We start from the raw sequence: 22,775 nt of genomic DNA on the forward strand, positions 1-22,775 counted from the left end.
TTGGAGACTTTTAAAGGGAAGAAACATTTTAGGATAGCCTATCTCAAGTTTGTACATTGGATTTTCAGTTATAGACAAAATAGGGCCATGTATAAGAAATTTAGCTTCCATTTTATGTATCTTCCCTTTGTATATTTTATATATGTGTGTATTTTTAAATATGTATTTTAAATATCTATGTATTTTTTTAAATACATGAAGTTAGGAGGACCTGAGTTCAAATGTGGCCACAGATACTTAATGCTTCCTAGCTATGTGACCCTAGGCAAGTCACTTAATCCCAATTGACTCAGAAAAAAAAAAAAGTGTAAATATTCTCTCTCTGCCTGTCTCTCTGCTCTCTCTCTATCTTTGTTTCTGTCTTTTTGTTTCTGTGTCTTTTATGTATACATGTATATGTGTGCATGTGTGTGTGTCTGCGTAAAATTTATACTGGAAGATTTAGCAATACATACATTACCTGTTAGCCCTATGTTGGAATACATTTTCCCCTATACTACTTTGGTTTTTAGGGATAGTGGGCTCAGACTGAAGTTTCTAGGTAGTCTTGGTCTCATTGAACTATGATCAATATTTAACATCACAGCTAGAGGAGAACATTTCTCAGCTACTACTGGGATAGAGTACCTCCTTGGAGCCTCAGAATTGGATAGCCCTTCTTCAACTCTGCTGACTCTACTTCTTGCTTCCTGGTGGTCCATTCTCCTGATTTCTCAAAAGTTAAACAAGTTTGGGGCACCTAGGTTGTTCAGTGGTTAGAGAACCAGCCCTGAAGTCAGGAAGACCTGCGTTCAAATCTGACCTCAGACACTTAACACTTCCTAGCTGTGTGATCCTGGGCAAGTCCCTTAACCCCAATTGCCTCAGCCAAAAAAATAAAAAAAATTAAATAAGGTCATAGTCTTATTCTTCACCTAATATGAATGAACAAATAGGCAAAAAAGAGCTGAATTTATTAGACATACGTCTAATATGGATAGGACAGGCCCAGGGCTTGCATACAGCATCTTTGTCTCTTACAGAACACTGCCAGATTGGAAGAAGTCTAATTAAAACATATTCCTGAAGTGTATGTAAATTGAATCATATTTTAAGTGCCTTAGGAGGCCTGGCTACTTAAAGGAATATATTATGAATCCCTTTCTAAATATGGATTTTTCCAATGCCAGGTTTCTTTGATGTTCTTATATCTTCATTTCAGTGTATTAATTCAGTTCTATAACTTCAATGGAAGAAAAACATTTTAAGTAAAATATACTAAGTTTCCTTTTCTCTGTGATATAATATAAACAACTCTGGAGTTAGAGAAAGGAGAACCTTTTTATGAACCTCATTTTTCTTACTATCTGCATGACCTTGAGCAATTGCCTTATAGCAAAAGATTATATTCTCTTGAGTTTTCACTACTACTACTACCACTACTACTCACTTCCCTGAGTTTCACCACAACCATTACTACTACTACTACATAATTATAAGGTACTTGCTATATGCTACTCTACTAAGTGCTTACGATTATTATCTCATTGGATCTTCACAACAATCCTGGGATTTAAGTGCTACTGAGATCCCCATGTTACAGATGAGGAAACTTAGGCAGAGAGGTGTCTTCCTCACTTCATTCTCAGTACTCTATCCACTGGGCCACCTAGTTGCTCAACAAACTTTGTTTACTCTCTGATATGAAAGCATATCAATTCTAGAGTTTGTCATGTATTAAAAGAGGGTAAATTTTTTCAAAGGGAAAACTTTATTCAATATATAAATTAAAGCTATCAAAAAGGTGTTAAATGTTTATCAGAACACAGTCAAATGGAATTCTGGTTCTTGTTAATCAACAATTTCATTTTTGGTTTAGTTTTCCAAAGAAATACCTGCATATCATATTTAGTTTCTAGCTGGATTGTTTGGGAAAAAAAAAAAAAGAAAAAAAAGAAAAAAAAGAAAATTTTTTCAGCCATCTCTTTCAAAGTTCTCAGTTCTACAGATTCCCTTCCTTTAAAACCTTGCCTCCATCTCTGCAATCTTCTCTCTTCAACCAATAATTTTTTGTTGTTTGCTTGTTTTTTGTTTGTTTGTTTGTTTTTTCCTGAAACAGTTGGGGTTGAAGTGACTTGCTCAGGGTCACACAGCTAGGAAGTGTTAAGTGTCTGAGACCGGGTTTGAACTCAGATTCTCCTGACTTTAGAGCCAGTGCTGTGTCATCTAGCTGCCCATGCTTGTTTTTTGTTTTTCACAAAAAAAAATGAATGTTTTTGGTTTATTTCAATACAATAATAAAATGATTTACAAAATATTCCCCATATTCTCTCAGTAAGCTTTTCATAAATCAACCTCTAGGGCTCAATTTCCTCATCTGTAAAATGAGATGAATGGGTGACCTCTTTAAGGCTGGCCTAGTTCAGCTATAAATCCTATAATCTTGACGAACATTGAATAACCCTTCTCTTCTGAGTGAATCACCATTCACTCAGAGCCTATTATATCCAAGATACCTAGCTTGGAACTGGGGATAGAAAGATGATGTCCCTAATATCTCTTTTATTTTCTAAACTGGTAAGTCATCTAGTTTGCCCCAACACCTTCCATATATCATTGCCTTGTATTGTAAATTTTTTTTTTCTTGTTTCCCTCTGCAAGACTATAAACTCTTTGCGTAGAGGAACAATCTATAATTCTGAAGAGTTTATTACTAAAACAGATAGAGGGCAGGTATTTAATATTGATAAAACTGAGTAAATGCGAAGTAGTTTGGATGTAAAAGGGAGAGGAAGCGGGAGGGTTTATCCTTACAAGTGGAAAAATGGCAGAGGTTTAACAGGGAGGTGACATCAGAGCTGAGCTTTGAAGCATAAAAATGATTGAGAGGAAAAGATAAAGATGGAAGATGTTGCAGGGCTGATGAACAGCTTGTGCAAATGCACAGACACAGAAGATAGTGTGTAGCTCTTAAATGGTTAGTAGTCTGGTTTGGTTGGAGAAATGTGGTGTATAAAGGGAGAAGTTTTAGACTCAACAAGTACAGAAACAGAACTGATCACTTTTCACTTATAAAACTATTGTGTTAGCAAATAATGTAGTTCTCACTTTCATGACATCTAATATTTGCTTCCTTCTTGGTAAGGATATAGCCACAACTTAAGTTCAGGCTTGTATGACTTACAACTTGGACAACTGCATTAACCTTTTCTCACGATAGTTTTTCATTTTTTATTTTCTTCTATATTTCTTTTATTATTTTATTCTATCTATCAATAGAATGTTATATCATTTGTCCTGGGACATTTTGGATATCTGAAGCTTTCTGCTATATTAACCTTATCTGGCTAAAACCTACCTTATGGAGTGGTAGAATTAAGGGAAAACTTTTTTACATCCCACTGATAAGAAGCTAAAAAGAAGTGTGAGCTTCCTGAAGTGATTTAACTATTTGTGGAAGAATTTCTCTAATGCAGACTATGTAGTCATGGAATTCTCTCCTCTAAATCAGCCCATTGTTTTTTTTTTTTTTTAATATAAATAAATAAAAATTTTAATAAATAATTTTAAATAAAAATTTAAAATGTAAAATCTTGTACAAGAAATAAAGCATTTCTTTGTGGAGAATACAAACAATTTACATAACTGGGCTATGGTTAGTTTCTTGACTTTTGTCTTGCCACTGGACTTCAATGCCTCTGGAGGAGAGAGTAAGGCTGATGACTTTGCAAAGGTCTATCTCACTTAAATCCAATTCATGCTCAAGTTTTTTGTTTTGTTTTGTTTTGTTTTTATTTAATTTTTATTTAATAATTACTTTATATTGACACTCGTTTCTGTTCCGATTTTTTTTTTCCCTCCCTCCCTCCACCCCCTCCCCTAGATGGCAAGCAGTCCTTTATATGTTGGATATGTTGCAGTATATCCTAGATACAATATATGTTTGCAGAACCGAACAGTTCTCTTGTTGCATAGGGAGAATTGGATTCAGAAGGTATAAATAACCCGGGAAGAAAAACAAAAGTGCAGATAGTTCACATTCGTTTCCCAGTGTTCTTTCTTTGGGTGTAGCTGCTTTTGTCCGTCATTTATCAATTGAAACTCAGGTCTCTTTGTCAAAGAAATCCACTTCCATCAAAATATGTCCTCATACAATATCGTTGTCGAAGTGTATAATGATCTCCTGGTTCTGCTCATTTCACTTAGCATCAGTTCATGTAAGTCTCGCCAGTCCTCTCTGTATTCATCCTGCTGGTCATTTCTTACAGAACAATAATATTCCATAACATTCATATACCATAATTTACCCAGCCATTCTCCAATTAATGGGCATCCATTCATTTTCCAGTTTCTAGCCACTACAAACAGGGCTGCTACAAACATTTTGGCACATACAGGTCCCTTTCCCTTCTTTAGTATTTCTTTGAGATATAAGCCCAATAGAAACACTGCTGGATCAAAGGGTATGCACAATTTGATAATTTTTTGGGCATAATTCCAGATTGCTCTCCAGAATGGTTGGATTCGTTTACAACTCCACCAACAATGCATTAGTGTCCCAGTTTTCCCGCATCCCCTCCAACATTCATCATTATTTTTTCCTGTCATCTTAGCCAATCTGACAGGTGTGTAGTGATATCTCAGAGTTGTTTTAATTTGCATTTCTCTGATCAATAATGATTTGGAACACTCTTTCATATGAGTGGTAATAGTTTCAATTTCATCCTCTGAAAATTGTCTGTTCATATCCTTTGACCATTTATCAATTGGAGAATGGCTTGATTTCTTATAAATTTGAGTCAGTTCTCTATATATTTTGGAAATGAGGCCTTTATCAGAACCTTTAACTGTGAAAATGTTTTCCCAGTTTGTTGCTTCCCTTCTAATCTTGTTTGCATTAGTTTTATTTGTACAAAGGCTTTTTAATTTGATGTAATCAAAATTTTCTATTTTGTGATCAGTAATGGTCTCTAGTTCATCTTTGGTCACAAATTTCTTTCTCCTCCACAAGTCTGAGAGATAAACTATTCTATGTTCCTTTAATTTATTTATTATCTCGTTCTTTATGCCTAGGTCATAGACCCATTTTGATCTTATCTTGGTATATGGTGTTAAGTGTGGGTCCATGCCTAATTTCTGCCATACTAATTTCCAATTATCCAAATAGCAGTTTTTATCAAATAATGAATTCTTTTCCCAGAAGTTAGGGGCTTTGGGTTTGTCAAACACTAGATTGCTATAGTTGACTTTTCTGTCTTGTGAACCTAGCCTTTTCCACTGATCCACTAATCTATTTCTTAGCCAATACCAAATGATTTTGGTGACTGCTGCTTTATAATATAATTTTAGATCAGGTACAGCTAGGCCACCTTCATTTGATTTTTTTTTTCATTAATTCCCTTGAGATTCTCGACTTTTTATTGTTCCATATGAATTTTGTTGTTATTTTTTCTAGATCAATAAAATATTTTCTTGGAAGTCTGATTGGTATAGCACTAAATAAATAGATTAGTTTAGGGAGTATTGTCATCTTTATTAGGTTCGCTCAGCCGATCCAAGAGCACTTAATATTTTTCCAATTATTTAAGTCTGACTTTATTTGTGTGGAGACTTTTTTATAATTTTGCTCATATAATTCCTGACTTTCCTTTGGTAGATAGATTCCCAAATATTTTATGGTATCAACAGTTATTCTGAATGGAATTTCTCTTTGTATCTCTTGCTGTTGGGTTTTGTTGGTGATGTATAAAAATGCTGAGGATTTATGGGGATTTATTTTGTAGCCAGCTACTTTGCTAAAATTATGAATTATTTCCAATAGCTTTTTAGTAGAATCTCTGGGGTTCTCTAGGTATACCATCATATCATCTGCAAAGAGTGATAGTTTGGTTTCCTCATTGCCTACTCTAATTCCTTTAATATCTTTCTCGACTCTTATTGCCGAGGCTAGTGTTTCTAATACGATATTAAATAATAATGGTGATAGTGGGCAACCTTGCTTCACTCCAGATCTTACTGGGAAAGGTTCCAGTTTTTCCCCATTGCATATGATGCTTACTGATGGTTTTAAATATATGCTCCTGACTATTTTAAGGAAAAGTCCATTTATTCCTATGCTCTCAAGTGTTTTTATTAGGAATGGATGTTGGATTTTATCAAATGCTTTTTCTGCATCTATTGAGATGATCATATGGTTTTTGTTTGTTTGGTTATTGATATAGTCAATTATGCTAATAGTTTTCCTAATATTGAACCAGCCCTGCATTCCTGGTATAAATCCTACTTGGTCATAGTGTATTATCCTGGTGACGATTTTCTGTAATCTTTTTGCTAATATTTTATTTAAGATTTTAGCATCAATATTCATTAGGGAGATTGGTCTATAATTTTCTTTCTCTGTTTTCAGCCTACCTGGTTTAGGTATCAGTACCATGTCTGTGTTATAAAAGGAGTTTGGTAGGACTCCTTCAATCCCTATTTTTTCAAATAGTTTATATAACATTGGAGTTAATTGTTCTTTAAATGTTTGGTAGAATTCACATGTAAATCCATCTGGTCCTGGGGATTTTTTCTTAGGGAGTTGATTGATAGTTTGTTCTATTTCTTTTTCTGAGATGGGACTGTTTAGGATATTTACTTCTTCCTCTGTTAGTTTGGGCAAGCTATATTTTTGGAGGTATTTTTCTATTTCATTTAAGTTGTCGAATTTATTGGCATAAAGTTGGGCAAAGTAACTCCTAATTATTGCTCTAATTTCCTCTTCGTTAGTGGCGAGTTCTCCCTTTTCATTTTTAAGACTAACAATTTGATTTTCCTCTTTCCTTTTTTAAATCAGATTTACTAAGGGTTTGTCTATTTTGTTGGTTTTTTCATAGAACCAACTCTTAGTTTTATTAATCAATTCAATAGTTTTTTTACTTTCAATTTTATTGATCTCACCTTTTATTTTTAGAATTTCAAGTTTAGTGTTTGACTGGGGGTTTTTAATTTGTTCCTTTTCTAGCATTTTTAGTTGCAAACCCAATTCATTGACCTTCTCTTTCTCTATTTTATACAAATAGGCCTCTAGAGATATGAAATTTCCCCTTATTACCGCTTTGGCTGCATCCCATACATTTTGGTATGATGTCTCATTATTATCGTTTTCTTGGGTGAAGTTATTAATTATGTCTATGATTTGCTGTTTCACCCAATCATTCTTTAGTATGAGATTATTTAGTTTCCAATTATTTTTTTGGTCTACTTCCCCCTGGTTTTTTGTTGAATGTAATTTTCATTGCATCGTGGTCTGAAAAGGATGCATTTACTATTTCTGCCTTACTACATTTGAGTTTGAGGTTTTTATGTCCTAATATATGGTCAATTTTTTATAGGTTCCATGAACTGCTGAAAAGAAAGTGTATTCCTTTCTGTCTCCATTACATTTTCTCCAGAGATCTATCATATCTAACTTTTCTAGTATTCTATTTACCTCTTTGACTTCTTTCTTATTTATTTTGTGGTTTGATTTATCTAATTCTGAGAGTGCAAGGTTAAGATCTCCCACTATTATAGTTTTTCTGTCTATTTCTTCTTGCAGCTCTCTTAGTTTCTCTTTTAAGAATTTAGATGCTACCCATTGGTGCATATATGTTTAATATAGATAGTGCTTCATTATCCATGCTACCCTTTAGCAAGATATAGTGCCCTTCCTTATCTCTTTTAATTAGATCAATTTTTGCTTTAGCTTGATCTGAGATCAGGATGGCTACCCCTGCTTTTTTGACTTCACCTGAAGCATAGTAGATTTTGCTCCAACCTTTTACCTTTAACCTGCATGTATCTCCCCGCTTCAGGTGTGTTTCCTGTAAACAACATATTGTAGGATTCTGGCTTTTAATCCATTCTGCTAACCGCTTCCTCTTTATGGGGGAGTTTACCCCGTTCACGTTTATGGTTAGAATGACCAATTCTGTATTACTTGCCATCTTGTTAACCCCGGTTTATGCTTTTCTCCCTTCTTTCCCCTTTCCCCCCCTTTCCAGTATTAAGCTTGTGAGCACCACTTGCTTCTCACAGTCCTCCCTTTTTAGTATCCCTCCCCCCGCCTTAGAGTTCCTCCCCCTATCTTACCCCTTTCCCTCCCAGTTCCCGTATTCCCTTCCGCTTAGCTTATTCCTTCCCTTTTCACTTTTCCCTTCTCACTTTTCAATGAGGTGGGAGAAGTTTCACCATAGATTGAATATGTCTTAAGATTTTTCACTTAAAGCCAATTCTGAAGGCAGTAAGATACCCACTATATTCATCCCCCTCCATTCTTTCTCTCAGATATAATAATAGGTTTCCTATGCCTCTTCATGAGATGTACTACCCCCACTTTACCCTTTTTCTGATACAATGTCCTTTCCACATCAATTTCTAGAACAAGGTATACATGTATTCTTTATACATCTATATAGTCGAAATATAGTTCCCAAGATTAATCTTTACCTTTTTAGATTTCTCTTGAGTTCTATATTTGTAGATCAAACTTTTTGTTAAGTTCTGGTTTTTTCATCAGAAATAGATGAAATTCGCTTACTTCGTTGAATGTCCATCTTCTTCCCTGGAAAAAGATGCTCATTCTCGCTGGGTAAGTTATTTTTGGTTGCATACCAAGTTCCTTAGCCTTTTGGAATATCATATTCCAGGCCCTTCGATCCTTTAATGTGGATGCTGCCAGATCCTGGGTGATCCTTATTGTGGCTCCTTGATACTTGAATTGGGTTTTTCTAGCCGCTTGCAATATTTTTTCCTTCATCTGAGGGTTCTGGCATTTGGCCACTATATTCCTTGGTGTTTTGATTTTAGGATCCCTTTCAGTGGGTGATCGATGAATCCTTTCAATGTTTATTTTTTCCTCTGTTCCTATGACTTCTGGGCAGTTCTCTTTGATAATTTCCTGGAAAATAGTGTCCAGGCTCTTTTTTTCATCATGTTTTTCTGGAAGGCCAATGATTCTCAGATTGTCTCTCCTGGATCTGTTTTCCAGGTCTGTTGTCTTCCCCAGAAGGTATTTCACATTTTTTTCCATTGTTTGATTTTTTTGGATTTGCTTGACTGATTCTTCTTGTCTCCTCGAGTCATTCAATTCCACTTGTTCAATTCTGATTTTCAGTGAAGTATTTTCTTCACTCACTTTTTAAAAATCTTTTTCTAATTGTCCAATTGAGTTCTTTTGTTCTGTGGAATTTTTTTTCCATTTCGCCAATTTTGTTTTTTAGAGAGCTGTTTTCTGTTTCCAGTTCACTAATCCTATTTTTCAAGGATTTTACTTCTTTATCCACTCTCTCTTTAACTTTCTCCAGGCTCTTTTGCCAAGCCTTCCTCTCCTTTTCCCAAGCTTCCCTCTCCTTTTCCCAAGCCTCACTCTGCTTTCCCCATTTTTCTTCTAGCTCCCTTGTGAGAGCCTTTTTAATCACTTTTTTGAGGTTCATCTGTGCTGAGGAACAGATGATCTCCTCCTTTGGGGATTCACCTGGGGACTGTCTGCTTTAGTCTCCTCAGGATTTAGAGTCTGCTCTCTATCTGTGTAGAAGCTGTCAAGGGTTAAAGTCCTCTTCAGCTTCTTGCTCATTCTGTCTAATAATCAGAGACAAACTACCAAAGAAAAACAGAAAAAACTGGAGTCTTTCTTTGGGGGAGGGGCTGGGTGTGTTATCAAGCTTCCTCTACAGACTGCAGGGGGCAGCAGTGAGGCACTAGCCCGACTGTGCTGCGCCTGCGCTCTGAGATCCCAGAGCGTGCTGAGTCACTGTGGGGGGGAAAGGGGAGCGCGGCCAATGCTCGAGAGACTCCAGCTGTTTGGGGTTGTATTCTTCAACCCCGGTGTTTTTAGCTTCTCTGCTGGGCTGCTGACTTGCTGCCGGAGCAAAGTATCCAAACCTGTAGCGAAGCTCTCCCTGCAGAGACGGCTGCGATCACTCCCCACCCCCTCTCCAGTCTGCTCCTGTGCTCTCACTGCCGCTGCCAGCCGCCTGCGCCCGATCTAAAACCGTCCCAGCCCTCCAGTAAAGACAGACCTTTCTTGGCGAATCTCAAGGATGGCTTCTCTTTGTAATTATTTGTGGGTTTTTTTTTTCAGTCAAGCATTAATTCAGAGGCTTGTAATGAAGTGGATAGTGAGAGAAAGCGTGGAGCTTATGCAGCTGTGTGCCTCCTCTCCGCCATCTTAACCGGAAGTCCTCAGCCCATTGTTAAAAAAAAAAAAACTCTCTAAACTTAGTTTAATCTGTAACCTAACTTAATTTACCTGTAATGTATTTTTAATTGGATTTGTTTCCTTATAGGATGTATGAAATTATTATTCTGTTAAACTAAATTTATTTTTATGGCCTAAAATGATGTGCTGGATTATGGCAGATCAAACATTATTTTTTTGCCTCTCCGTTGTAATTTTCTTTGTAAAAAACCTCATTAGAATCTTCATCTTTATCCGGGATAATTTTTCTACTTCCTGAAACAGTGCATCACATAATAAAACCTAGGTTTTTGTCTCTATAATTTCTAAGTTGTGGTAGATTCTTTTGGCCACATGTGAACTCAAAGAAGAGATTTCTTTCATAATAATTTTGTTTATTCTGTCCCTACTTCAGTCCATTCTCTCAGGTGCCTTAGTGGTTTTTATGATTCATAGTTTTAATTGTCTCTCAGCTACCATTCTCTTCCCCTTGCTTCAATTTCCAAAGGCTTTTATCACCTCCAAGACCTAATTTAAAGTTTTTGGCTCTATATAACTTGGACTTTTTCTATCATTCCATTTTTCTTATATTTACTACCTTCTGTGTAAGTCACTCATTCAATCAAGTAAACATTCAATCAGCACTTACTATGTACCAGGCTAAGTATTAAAAACAGAAAAGTAGAAAATAATTTCTGTCCTCTAGGAACTTACAGTCTGATGCAAAATATGACAAATAAACAACTATGTTCAAATAAGATATATACAGGATAAACTGGAAATAATCAAAAAAGGGAAGGCTCTAAGATTAGGAAGAACAGCAAAACTTTTTGTAAAAGGTAAGATAGTATCTGGGACTTGAAGGAAGTTAGGAGGCAGAGAGGGAATATATTTCAGACATGGAGTATAAACAAAGAAATACCTGGAGATAGAAGTTGGAATGTCATGTTCAAGGAATAAGAATCACACTTAATATAAGAAATTTCAGGTTATGCTTGTACCAAAATGAAAAGGAAAACAAAAAACAACCAAAAAAACCCTTAAAGTTTGAGATTCTAAAAGATGTTTGACCTGTTATTTTTCCATGTACTTTTGAAGACAATATATATGTATATGACAGATTTTTTTTCAGATGTGACTGATAAATAGGTTATCAGATTAACAATTTTAATACATTCTGGGGCTGGTTGAAGAAATGTGCTCTTTATAAGTTGAAAATACTTAATATAATTTATTTTTAAGTAACTTAAAATTTTGGGATGGAGAGGCATCTATAATATAAAGGATAGAGAGGTGACTTTGGAGATCAGGGTGCAAATCTTACCTCTGATCCATGCTGACTGTCTGAATCTGGCTAGGTCTTCCTATCCTAACTTCCCATTGTCCTAGGCATTTCTCTAAGGTTATAAGTTATAGAATAATTGCTTCTTTATTAGTTGAAGAAATGTCATCAAAGAAAGTTCCCCAAAAGTATGGAATCACAGGTTTGATATGAGAGAGAATCAGAGAAAGGTAGGGAGAGACAGAGAGACATAGAGAGAGAGAGAGAGAGAGAGAGAGAGAGAGAGAGAGAGAGAGAGAGAGAGAGAGAGAAGGGGGGAGGGAGAGAGAGAAGAAAAAGGAGAAAGAGAGAAAGAGGGGGGAGGGAGAAGTGAGGAGGGAAGTGAAAAGAGAGGGAGGAAGGAAGAAGAGAAAAGTAGGAAGAAAGGAGAGAAAAGTAGGGAGGGAAGGAGGTAAGAGGGAGGGTGGAGAGGGAGGAAGAGAGGAGAGAGAGGGAAGGGAGAAAGAGAAAAAGACAGATGGAGGAAAGGAGGACAGAGAAAGGGAGGGAAGGAGGAGAGAGAGAGGAAGGAAGAGAATGAATGAATGAATGAATGAATGAATGTTGATCATTTTCTGTCTAGACTGATTCCAACAGCCAAGGCTTAGTTTAAAAGGGTACTTCTATATTTGCATGTGACATTTTTTTATTGGCTAGCATTCATTGTCAAGTAATGTTTTTATTTCAAATAATTATAGTAATTTTAACACTTTCCCTTTCAGGTTTGTGGAAGGAATGCTTAATATTTGTTACAATGCTATAGACCGCCATATTGAAAATGGACAAGGAGACAAGATTGCTATCATCTATGATAGCCCTGTAACAAACACAAAAGCCACTATTACCTATAAAGAAGTTTTGGAACAGGTAGGTTTTCTTTATGCAGATTGATCTTATGATTTGGGGATTAAATGTTGTCATGATCAAATGGGTCTATGATTTCATGGTTGGTATTCCTTCCAATAATTCAAGTGGTAACTTATCCTTGCCTGTCCATGTTATAAGAATCAGATACATGTCCTCTCTCAAATGCAGAACTGGATTTGCCCAATCTATTTTCTCCTGATCTGTGTGACCCTGGACAAGACACTTAATCTCTATTTACCTTAGTTTCTTCATCTGTTAAATGGGTATAATAAAGCACCTACATCCCAGGGTTATTGAAAGGCTCAAATGTTATAATACTTATAAAGCCCCTAACAAATTGCTTGATATATAGTAATTATATATATATATATATATATATATGCACACACACATATATATATGCTATAATTATTTATTATTATGGATTACATAGATTGTCCATGTTTTATCCCTTAATCTTATTGTCACTATTCCATTTTCTTTTTGTTTTTATGTTTCTAAAATGACATTTTAAAAAATTTGTTTTTTTTTGTAATTGCTTTTTCATAAAATGTTTCAGATGCCTGTCCTTAACTACATGACCCTCTCTATTCCTTCAGAATATTCATTTTAATTCTTTTGATGACAGTAGTATTCTGTAATATGTAGCCTTGTAACTACCATCACTAATAAGATGTTGGATGTTGGAATTTTTCTCAGAGATTGGTTGTGTACACATGAGTATGGGGTAATAGATACAAAGTCAATCTTGGAGTCAGATTCCGTCTATGATATATTCCAGGTGTGTTGGAAAGTTACTAATTCTTATAGTGTCTCAGACAAATCTCTAATGCTACAGGCATCAAGGTCCAGTGGAAAGAGCAATGAATTTAAAGCCATAGGACCTCCAAATTCTAGCTAGGTCACTTATTACTTGGATGATCTTAGGGAAATCACTTGTCTATAATTAAGCCTCAGTTTCCTCATCTGTAAAAGGAGGAGAACAGTTGGACTAGATGATCCCTATGGTCTTTTATATCTCTAAATCTATTGGTTTTAGTTATAAAGTTGTTGATCTGCATCAGTGAAGTGTGTTTCCACTTCATAGAGCACCTGACACTGATGAAATAATGGATCCAGATTAGAAAACAAATTGGGTAATTAGGCAGTAGATATCACTAAGTGGTACTTAACCACCTAGAGACAGGGATATGGATTGGACCTCTGATATCATGGAATCAAGTAGTAGGCTTAATTTAAGCACCAAGAATTAGATGGATGGATAGATAAGTGAGATGATTGATTGATGATGGATAGAGAGAGACATAGACAAATAGAACTGATGATAGATGGATAGATAAATCAACAGACATTTGGAGAGAAAGAGAGGGGAAGTGGGAAGAAGGGAGGGAGAGGAAAGGGAGAGGAGAAAGGGAAGGGGGGAAGGAAGAAAGGGGAAAAGAGGGAGAGAGGAAGAGGGAAAGAGAAAGGAGAGGGAGGGAGAGAGGGAAAAAGGAGAGAAAAGGGAGACATACAAAAGGGGAAAAGAAAGGAAGGAGAGAGAGAAAAAAAGAAGGAAAGAAAGACGGACAGATCTGATTTCCCTAATATAGAGAATTTCTTGGCAAGAAAACTCCCAGGACCATAGGTTCCCTGCATCTGACATCTTGGAATACTGAAAAGTTAAATGATTGTATAGCCAACATGTGTCAGAGATGTGACTGGAATTCAGGTCTTCTTTGGCTCAAGGGACAGACCTCTATCTATTGTGCCATGTTGCTGCTTCTCCACCTAGAAAATAAATTCTATTCTAATCTATAAATAAATAATTTATAGACTTTTTTTTTCCATTCATGTATGTGAGCCTAAGTGAGTTATTGATTTGTATTTCTGAATTAATCATTAACATATGGAAAATTCCATACTATCACAGAGACAAAAATTTAGAGGTTGAAAGCGACCTAAAAGACCCCAAAATCCAACTCCCTTTTTTTACATCTGAGGAAACTGAGACCCAGAAAATCTAAGTAATTTCTTTCTTTCTTTTCTCCCTTTTACCTTTCTTCCCTTCTTATCTTCCTTTCTCAATTGTTATTAAGTGACTTGTCCAGAGTCACTCAGCTAGTGTCTGAAGCCAGATTTGACTAGAATCCTCCTGAGCTCATGCAACCTAGCTACCCCCTAGAGACTAAGTAACTTTTCCAAAGTCATATAGCTATAGTGTCTGACATAAGATTCCATTTCAGGTCTTCCTGTCTATAAGACGACCAGCAACCAATCCATTATACTACTTTAGCCACTTCATTATTAATATGATATTAATAAGCAGTATTGATTTGGTTAAGGAGAAAATATTAACTTTAGTAATAAGTAACAATCACTTAATTGACAACTGCAGTAGAATTATTAGTTTCTTGCTATAGGCTTGGATTGTTTCCTACCAGCCAAGGATTTTCCTTGCTTGGGAAGATGAGAACTATTCTTTTAGATAGCACACTATTTATCATTCTAATTAAATGCTTATTTGTGCATGACTTTGTGAAGCAAAGTATGAAGGAAGTTAAGTAGATACAGTCTATATCTTGTGGGAGCTGAGAAACTAAGGGGAAAAATAAAAGTGGTTATACAAATGAACAACATTAGTTATTTTTATATTACAAGCACATATATTTTCTAGGATAGAAGATGAATTTTGCCAACTAAGTACTTTTGTAAGATGCTGTTGAGAAAATTTTGGCGAGTCCTGCAGATTTAGAAAAAGCAGAGCTATTGCAACTTCTCAGATTAAGGAGATGATGTTTCCATGAGGGAAAAAAAATAAGGCACGTAGTAGAATTAGGTTGGGAGATGACTCAGAGTGGTGTTTAGTAAAATAGCCATGAAAGAATAGAGAAAATGGAATGCAAAAAGATAATAAAATTGGAATTCTATCCTCTTCATGAAGACTTTTCTTATATCCCTGAATTGTAAATGATCTTTTTTTTCATGGGGGAAGGGGAAGACTGAGGGGAAGTTAGAAGAGAGAGGAATGGGCAGAATGAAATAGGGAATAGAATATTGAATTTAGAAGACCTTAATTTGAATCCTGTTTTTGACACTGTGTAATACTGGAAAAATCATTAAACCTCTCAGTATGTTTTCTCATCTGTAAACTGAGAGATTTTGAAACTTAATGGCTCCAAAAGTTCAGTTCTAAAAATATGATTATAAAACTCCATAAGTTTGTAATGATTTTAAAAAATCAACACCTTATAGTGTTCTTTGTGTAGTTATATAGGACTTGAACTATCTACTAACATCCATTTCATCTTGCAATATACAATAGTCTTGTACCTGTTTTGTCTGGCATACATATCCAGGACATTTTGAATCTCATTTTTTTGCATGTGTATCATTGTTAATATGCTATAATCTTCGTTAATATACTGTGCATCTCTTCATAATTCTCCATACATATACACACATGCACAATGATTTGAAACATTACCTACAGCCCCTAGTAAAATATTAAGCATATATTAGTTGCTCAATAAATGTTAGCTGAATCAAATGATGACTTGAAAGTCACCACTTGTTTAAGTGTTTTGATAAGATTGTGTCTTTTTGAAACATTTAAGTGATTTAGTGGATATTTGAATATAGGTAGCACTTAAAATAACAATAAAAAGAAAAAAGTAAAATTGCTATATTTAATAAGAAATGAAGACAGAAGTGAGAAAATGGTATTTCATTAATGCATTAATGCTTTTCCTTAGTTATCATGGGAGCAAGGCTAGTAATACTAGCCACTGACCAACTCCCACCAATTGGAAGGTAAATCCAAGAACTCCAGGGATAGCAATGCAATCAAGGAAGGGATGAGTGACAATATTATTAGGTGGACCAAACCATCACTATTACTTTGGCTAACATTTTTGTATAGATTCTACTGGGGATGCAGAATTCATGAGCTCCATAAATATCAGTGCTCCCAAGACCACCAACCCTATTTCTGGCCTTTTCCTAGCATATTTTGCTCAGGAGAACAACCTCATGATCTGGTAATTTTTTCTGAAGGTATTATAAAAGTTTTTAGTCCCATCAAATGGTTCAGTATCAGAAATAAATGCTTTTCATCAATGGAAATGATGATAAATGAGATGCATTACCATCTGCCCTGTACTGCACCTTAAGGACCACCACCTTATTATTTGTTCATAAGCTAAATTTAATCATATATGTTATTTTCCTCTTGATCTATGTGCTATGATTTTTTTTATTTCAATAACTATGTTTTAGTCTCATTGATTCCTTTCTAATCACATATACTCTACTTTTTGCATTAAGAAATATCTTTAGGAGTACATAGGTTTTACCAGACCACCAAAGAGATCTATGATACAGTAATATGAACAATGCCTATTCTATGAAATTGAGTTTCTTGAAATAAAATCTCTTATCTTCTGTTCTCTGTGCTTCCCTGGTACTAAGCAAAATGATTTTCATATGGGAAATATTCAGTAAGTATATTTTCTCTTTTCTCTTTTTTAAATAGTATTTTATTTTTTCCAAATACATGCAAAGATAGTTTTCAACATTCACCCTTGCAAAACCCTGTGTTCCAATTTTTTCTCCCTGTATTCCCCCTTCTCTCCTAGATAGCAAGCAATCAGATATAGGTTATACATTTGCAATTTTCTAAACTTTATATTCTTATTCATATTAAATCTTTGGTCACCATTTTTGACACTTTGATGTTGCAGCTTTCATAATAACAAGCAAAGAAGAAGAATCTTTCATTCTGTCTTAATCTCAATCGATCATAAGAAAGACTCATTTCTTATGAAATGATGTTATATATATAAAAAAAGTAAGTACCATTTTCTCACTAAGAAATCTCTTTAAAAATTTATGGATACTCATGTATTCCAAAGATCTGTAGATATTTCTAGATAAAAGAGATTATTATTTAGAAGGCATATGTGCTACATCAATTTATTCTCATAGGCAGAATCATTTTATAGAATGTGAGAAACGGAGATTAGGAAAAAGGTAGTGAAATAGAGCCAAAATACAATGGATATTCACTCTGGAAGGAATTTGTTGCGCTAAAATGTTTACAAGTTTTTCTTTTAATTTATCATAGATCTTGGAGTCAGGAGATATATTTACGTTTCAGCTTAGATTTGTGAGAGATTTAATGACAAGTTGTTTTTAATATCTCTGAGCCTCAGTTTCTTCACTTGTAAAATAAAAATGGTATTTGTATTATCCATTATGTGGAATATGTTATAAGGAAAGCACTTTGCAAAAAAAAAAGGAAATAAATAAATCCTCATAGACCAGGGAGGTAGTATTATTAGATAGAAAGTCAACAATCAGATTGGTCAACATTTCCTCCCTGCAAATAGAGCAGTGCATAGTGAAATATGTCATCTTAAGATTTTTCCCATGGTTTTATATGTTTACTCTTCTCAAAAGACAAAATCTAAAGAAAAAAGGGGGAAAAAGGAAAAAAATCAATCAGAATGATAGAGTAGATAACTTTGAATTGAAATGGAAGTAGAAAAGAAATTTAAAATATCCACAGTGAAGTGAAAAGTTAATTTTCAAGTCTAACATCAACCAATTGTGTGACTTTGCATGACCAAAATGGAAGCACCACTGGACCTGAATTCAGATAAATCTCAGTTCAAAGGTCACAGATATTTACTAACTATATGACCTTGGCCAAGTCAATTACTTTTTGTTTGTCTCAGAATCCTTTTTTGTAAAATGAGAATAATAATAGTACACATCTCCCAGTATAGTGAAGATTAAAGGAGATAATCTTTGTACAGTATTTGTCACATAACAAACACTACATAAATGTTAACTATTATTGCTGTGGTGGTGGTGGTCATTATTTAACTTCATTGAGTCTTATTTTCCTTAGTTTTAAAATGTATGCAATAATATCCCACAGCATTATGGTGATAATCATTGTTAGAATGATAATATGGCTGTGTCTTAGATTTTGAAGGGATTTCAATATAGTCCAATCTATATCTGAGCAACAATTCCTTCTGCTATTTCACTGGCAATCAATAAATCAGCAAGTGTTTATTAATCACCAGTAAAGGATTATTATGTGTCAGGTAGTCATCTGCTTATTCCAGCAAGGGCTAGATATATGTGAAAACATGCAATATACTATAAAGAATAGTATAAATATGTTAATTTTGTTACAATAATTCTTGCTATTTTCAACACTAGAAAGAAGTCAGATCAAAATAATGACCTAATTATAGCCAGTTTATCTTTTTATACAAAATTCAGCAGTTATGGAAAGGCAATGTGGAATAGAATAAAGAAACTTTTGCCATCAGTTAGCTGTCACTAATTAGTGACACACATGTTATTGTTTTGTTGTTTAGTCATTTTTCAGTCATGTTTGATTCTTGATGGCCCGCCCCTTTAGGGTTTTCTTGGCAAAAATACTGACATAGTTTGCATTTCCTCTCCAGCTCATTTTATAGATGAGGAACTGAGACAAACAAGGTGAAATGATCTGTCCAGGGTCACAGCTAGTAAGTATCTGAGGACAGATTTTAACTCAGGAAGATGAGTCTTTTTGATTTCAGGCTAGCACTTTATCCACTGTGACAGTTAATGCTCAAGTGACAGATATATAATAATTTAAGTTTTATTAAATGTTTTCCTTGCAATAATCTGTGGTATAGAGAATATAAGTATAATTACAATTTGTAGATATGGAAAATGAAGCCTAAAGAGATTAAAGCAAAAGTTAAATAATGATGTGCCAGGAACTATACTAAGCATTTTATAGTTTTCATTTGGGTCTAATAATTAGTCTGGGAATTGGGTGCTACTATTATTATTATCTGCATTTTATAGATGAGGAAACTGAGTCAGAGAAGTGATAAATGACTTGCCCAGAGTCACACAGCTAGTATCTGAGGCCACATTTGAATTCTGGTCTTTCTGACTCCAGATCCATTGCCTTCTCCAATACACCATCTACCTGTCAACATGCTATGGGGGGACTTCCGGTTAAGATGGCGGAGAGGAGGCTCACAGTTGCATAAGCTCCGCGCTTTCTCTCACTATCCACTTCATTACAAGCCTCTGAATCAATGCTTGACTGAAAAAAACCCACAAATAGTTACCAAGAGAAGCCATCCTTGAGATCCGCCAAGAAAGGTCTGTCTTTACTGGAGGGCTGGGGCGGTTTTAGATCGGGCGCAGGCGGCGGGCAGCAGCAGTGAGAGCACGGGAGCAGACTGGAGAGGGGGTGGAGAGTGATCGTAGCCGTTTCTGCGGGGAGAGCTTCGCTACAGGTTTGGATAATTTCCTCCGGCAGCAAGTCAACAGCCCAGCAGAAAAGCTAAAAACACCGGGGCTGAAGAACACAACCGCAAACAGCTGGAGTCTCTCAGGACCTGCCCCCCCCCCTTCCCCCCCCTCAGTGACTCAGCACGCTCTGGGATCTCAGAGCGCAGGCGCAGCACAGTCCTGCTAGTGCCTCACTGCTGCCACCTGCAGTCTGTAGAGGAAGCTCGATAACACACCCAGCCCCTCCCCCAAAGAAAGACTCCAGTTTTTTTCTGTTTTTCTTTGGTAGTTTGTCTCTGATTAATAGACAGAATGAGCAAGAAGCTGAAGAGGACTTTAACCCTTGACAGCTTCTACACAGATAGAGAGCAGACTCTAAATCCTGAGGAGACTAAAAACAGGCAGTCCCCAGGTGATTCCCCAAAGGAGGAGATCGGCTGTTCCTCAGCACAGATGAACCTCATAGAAGTGATTAAAAAGGCTCTCACAAGGGAGCTAGAAGAAAAATGGGAAAAGAGTCTGGAGAAAGTTAAAGAGAGAGTGGATAAAGAAGTAAAATCCTTGAAAAATAGGATTAGTGAACTGGAAACAGAAAACAGCTCTCTAAAAAACAAAATTGGCGAAATGGAAAAAAATTCCACAGAACAAAAGAACTCAATTGGACAATTAGAGAAAGATTTTAAAAAAGTGAGTGAAGAGAATACTTCACTGAAAATCAAATTGAACAAGTGGAATTGAATGACTCGAGGAGACAAGAAGAATCAGTCAAGCAAATCCAAAAAAATCAAACAATGGAGAAAAATGTGAAATACCTTCTGGGGAAGACAACAGACCTGGAAAACAGATCCAGGAGAGACAATCTGAGAATCATTGGACTCCCAGAAAAACATGATGAAAAAAAGAGCCTGGACACTGTCTTCCAGGAAATTATCAAAGAGAACTGCCCAGAAGTCATAGGAACAGAGGAAAAAATAAACATTGAAAGGATTCATCGATCACCCACTGAAAGGGATCCTAAAATCAAAACACCAAGGAATATAGTGGCCAAATGCCAGAACCCTCAGATGAAAGAAAAAATATTGCAAGCGGCTAGAAAAACCCAATTCAAGTATCAAGGAGCCACAATAAGGATCACCCAGGATCTGGCAGCATCCACATTAAAAGATCGAAGGGCCTGGAATATGATATTCCGAAAGGCTAAGGAACTTGGTATGCAACCAAAAATAACTTACCCAGCGAGAATGAGCATCTTTTTCCAGGGAAGAAGATGGACATTCAACGAAGTAAGCGAATTTCATCTATTTCTGATGAAAAAACCAGAACTTAACAAAAAGTTTGATCTACAAATATAGAACTCAAGAGAAATCTAAAAAGGTAAAGATTAATCTTGGGAACTATATTTTGACTATATAGATGTATAAAGAATACATGTATACCTTGTTCTAGAAATTGATGTGGAAAGGACATTGTACCAGAAAAAGGGTAAAGTGGGGGTAGTACATCTCATGAAGAGGCATAGGAAACCTATTATATCTGAGAGAAAGAATGGAGGGGGATGAATATAGTGGGTATCTTACTGCCTTCAGAATTGGCTTTAAGTGAAAAATCTTAAGACATATTCAATCTATGGTGAAACTTCTCCCATCTCATTGAAAAGTGAGAAGGGAAAAGTGGAAAGGGAAGGAATAAGCTAAGGGAAGGGAATACGGGAACTGGGAGGGAAAGGGGTAAGATAGGGGGAGGAACTCTAAGGAGGGGGGAGGGATACTAAAAAGGGAGGGCTGTGAGAAGCAAGGGGTGCTCACAAGCTTAATACTTGGAAGGGGGGGAAAGGGGAAAGAAGGGAGGAAAGCATAAACCGGGGTTAACAAGATGGCAAGTAATACAGAATTGGTCATTCTAACCATAAACGTGAACGGGGTAAACTCCCCCATAAAGAGAAAGCGGTTAGCAGAATGGATTAAAAGCCAGAATCCTACAATATGTTGTTTACAGGAAACACACCTGAAGCGGGGAGATACATGCAGGTTAAAGGTAAAAGGTTGGAGCAAAATCTACTATGCTTCAGGTGAAGTCAAAAAAGCAGGGGTAGCCATCCTGATCTCAGATCAAGCTAAAGCAAAAATTGACCTAATTAAAAGAGATAAGGAAGGACACTATATCTTGCTAAAGGGTAGCATGGATAATGAAGCACTATCTATATTAAACATATATGCACCAAGTGGGGTAGCATCTAAATTCTTAAAAGAGAAACTAAGAGAGCTGCAAGAAGAAATAGACAGTAAAACTATAATAGTGGGAGATCTTAACCTTGCACTCTCAGAATTAGATAAATCAAACCAGAAAATAAATAAGAAAGAAGTCAAAGAGGTAAACAGAATACTAGAAAAGCTAGATATGATAGATCTCTGGAGAAAATGTAATGGAGACAGAAAGGAATACACTTTCTTTTCAGCAGTTCATGGAACCTATACAAAAATTGACCATATATTAGGACATAAAAACCTCAAACTCAAATGTAGTAAGGCAGAAATAGTAAATGCATCCTTTTCAGACCACGATGCAATGAAAATTACATTCAACAAAAAAGCAGGGGGAAGTAGACCAAAAAATAATTGGAAACTAAATAATCTCATACTAAAGAATGATTGGGTAAAACAGCAAATCATAGACATAATTAATAACTTCACCCAAGAAAACGATAATAATGAGACATCATACCAAAATGTATGGGATGCAGCCAAAGCGGTAATAAGGGGAAATTTCATATCTCTAGAGGCCTATTTGTATAAAATAGAGAAAGAGAAGGTCAATGAATTGGGTTTGCAATTAAAAATGCTAGAAAAGGAACAAATTAAAAACCCCCAGTCAAACACTAAACTTGAAATTCTAAAAGTAAAAGGTGAGATCAATAAAATTGAAAGTAAAAAAACTATTGAATTGATTAATAAAACTAAGAGTTGGTTCTATGAAAAAACCAACAAAATAGACAAACCCTTAGTAAATCTGATTAAAAAAAGGAAAGAGGAAAATCAAATTGTTAGTCTTAAAAATGAAAAGGGAGAACTCACCACTAACGAAGAGGAAATTAGAGCAATAATTAGGAGTTACTTTGCC

At 35.6% G+C, this 22,775-nt stretch overlaps 1 protein-coding gene across 4 annotated transcripts in view; it reads left to right on the forward strand.

Annotated features, from left to right (window-relative positions):
- Positions 1-22,775, forward strand: part of ACSS3 (acyl-CoA synthetase short chain family member 3) — a 302,555-nt gene that overhangs the window by 44,541 nt on the left and 235,239 nt on the right. For 3 of the 4 annotated variants that reach the window (XM_051962868.1, XM_051962869.1, XM_051962871.1), the window contains exon 2: positions 12,221-12,365. In XM_051962868.1, the coding sequence (XP_051818828.1) occupies positions 12,221-12,365 (145 nt within the window). Of the gene's footprint in view, positions 1-11,961; positions 12,366-22,775 lie in introns of those variants that run through there. The other variant, XM_051962870.1, reaches the window with a different exon arrangement.

This window comes from Antechinus flavipes, chromosome 5 (assembly GCF_016432865.1).
Source record: "Antechinus flavipes isolate AdamAnt ecotype Samford, QLD, Australia chromosome 5, AdamAnt_v2, whole genome shotgun sequence".
NCBI lineage: Eukaryota > Metazoa > Chordata > Mammalia > Dasyuromorphia > Dasyuridae > Antechinus > Antechinus flavipes.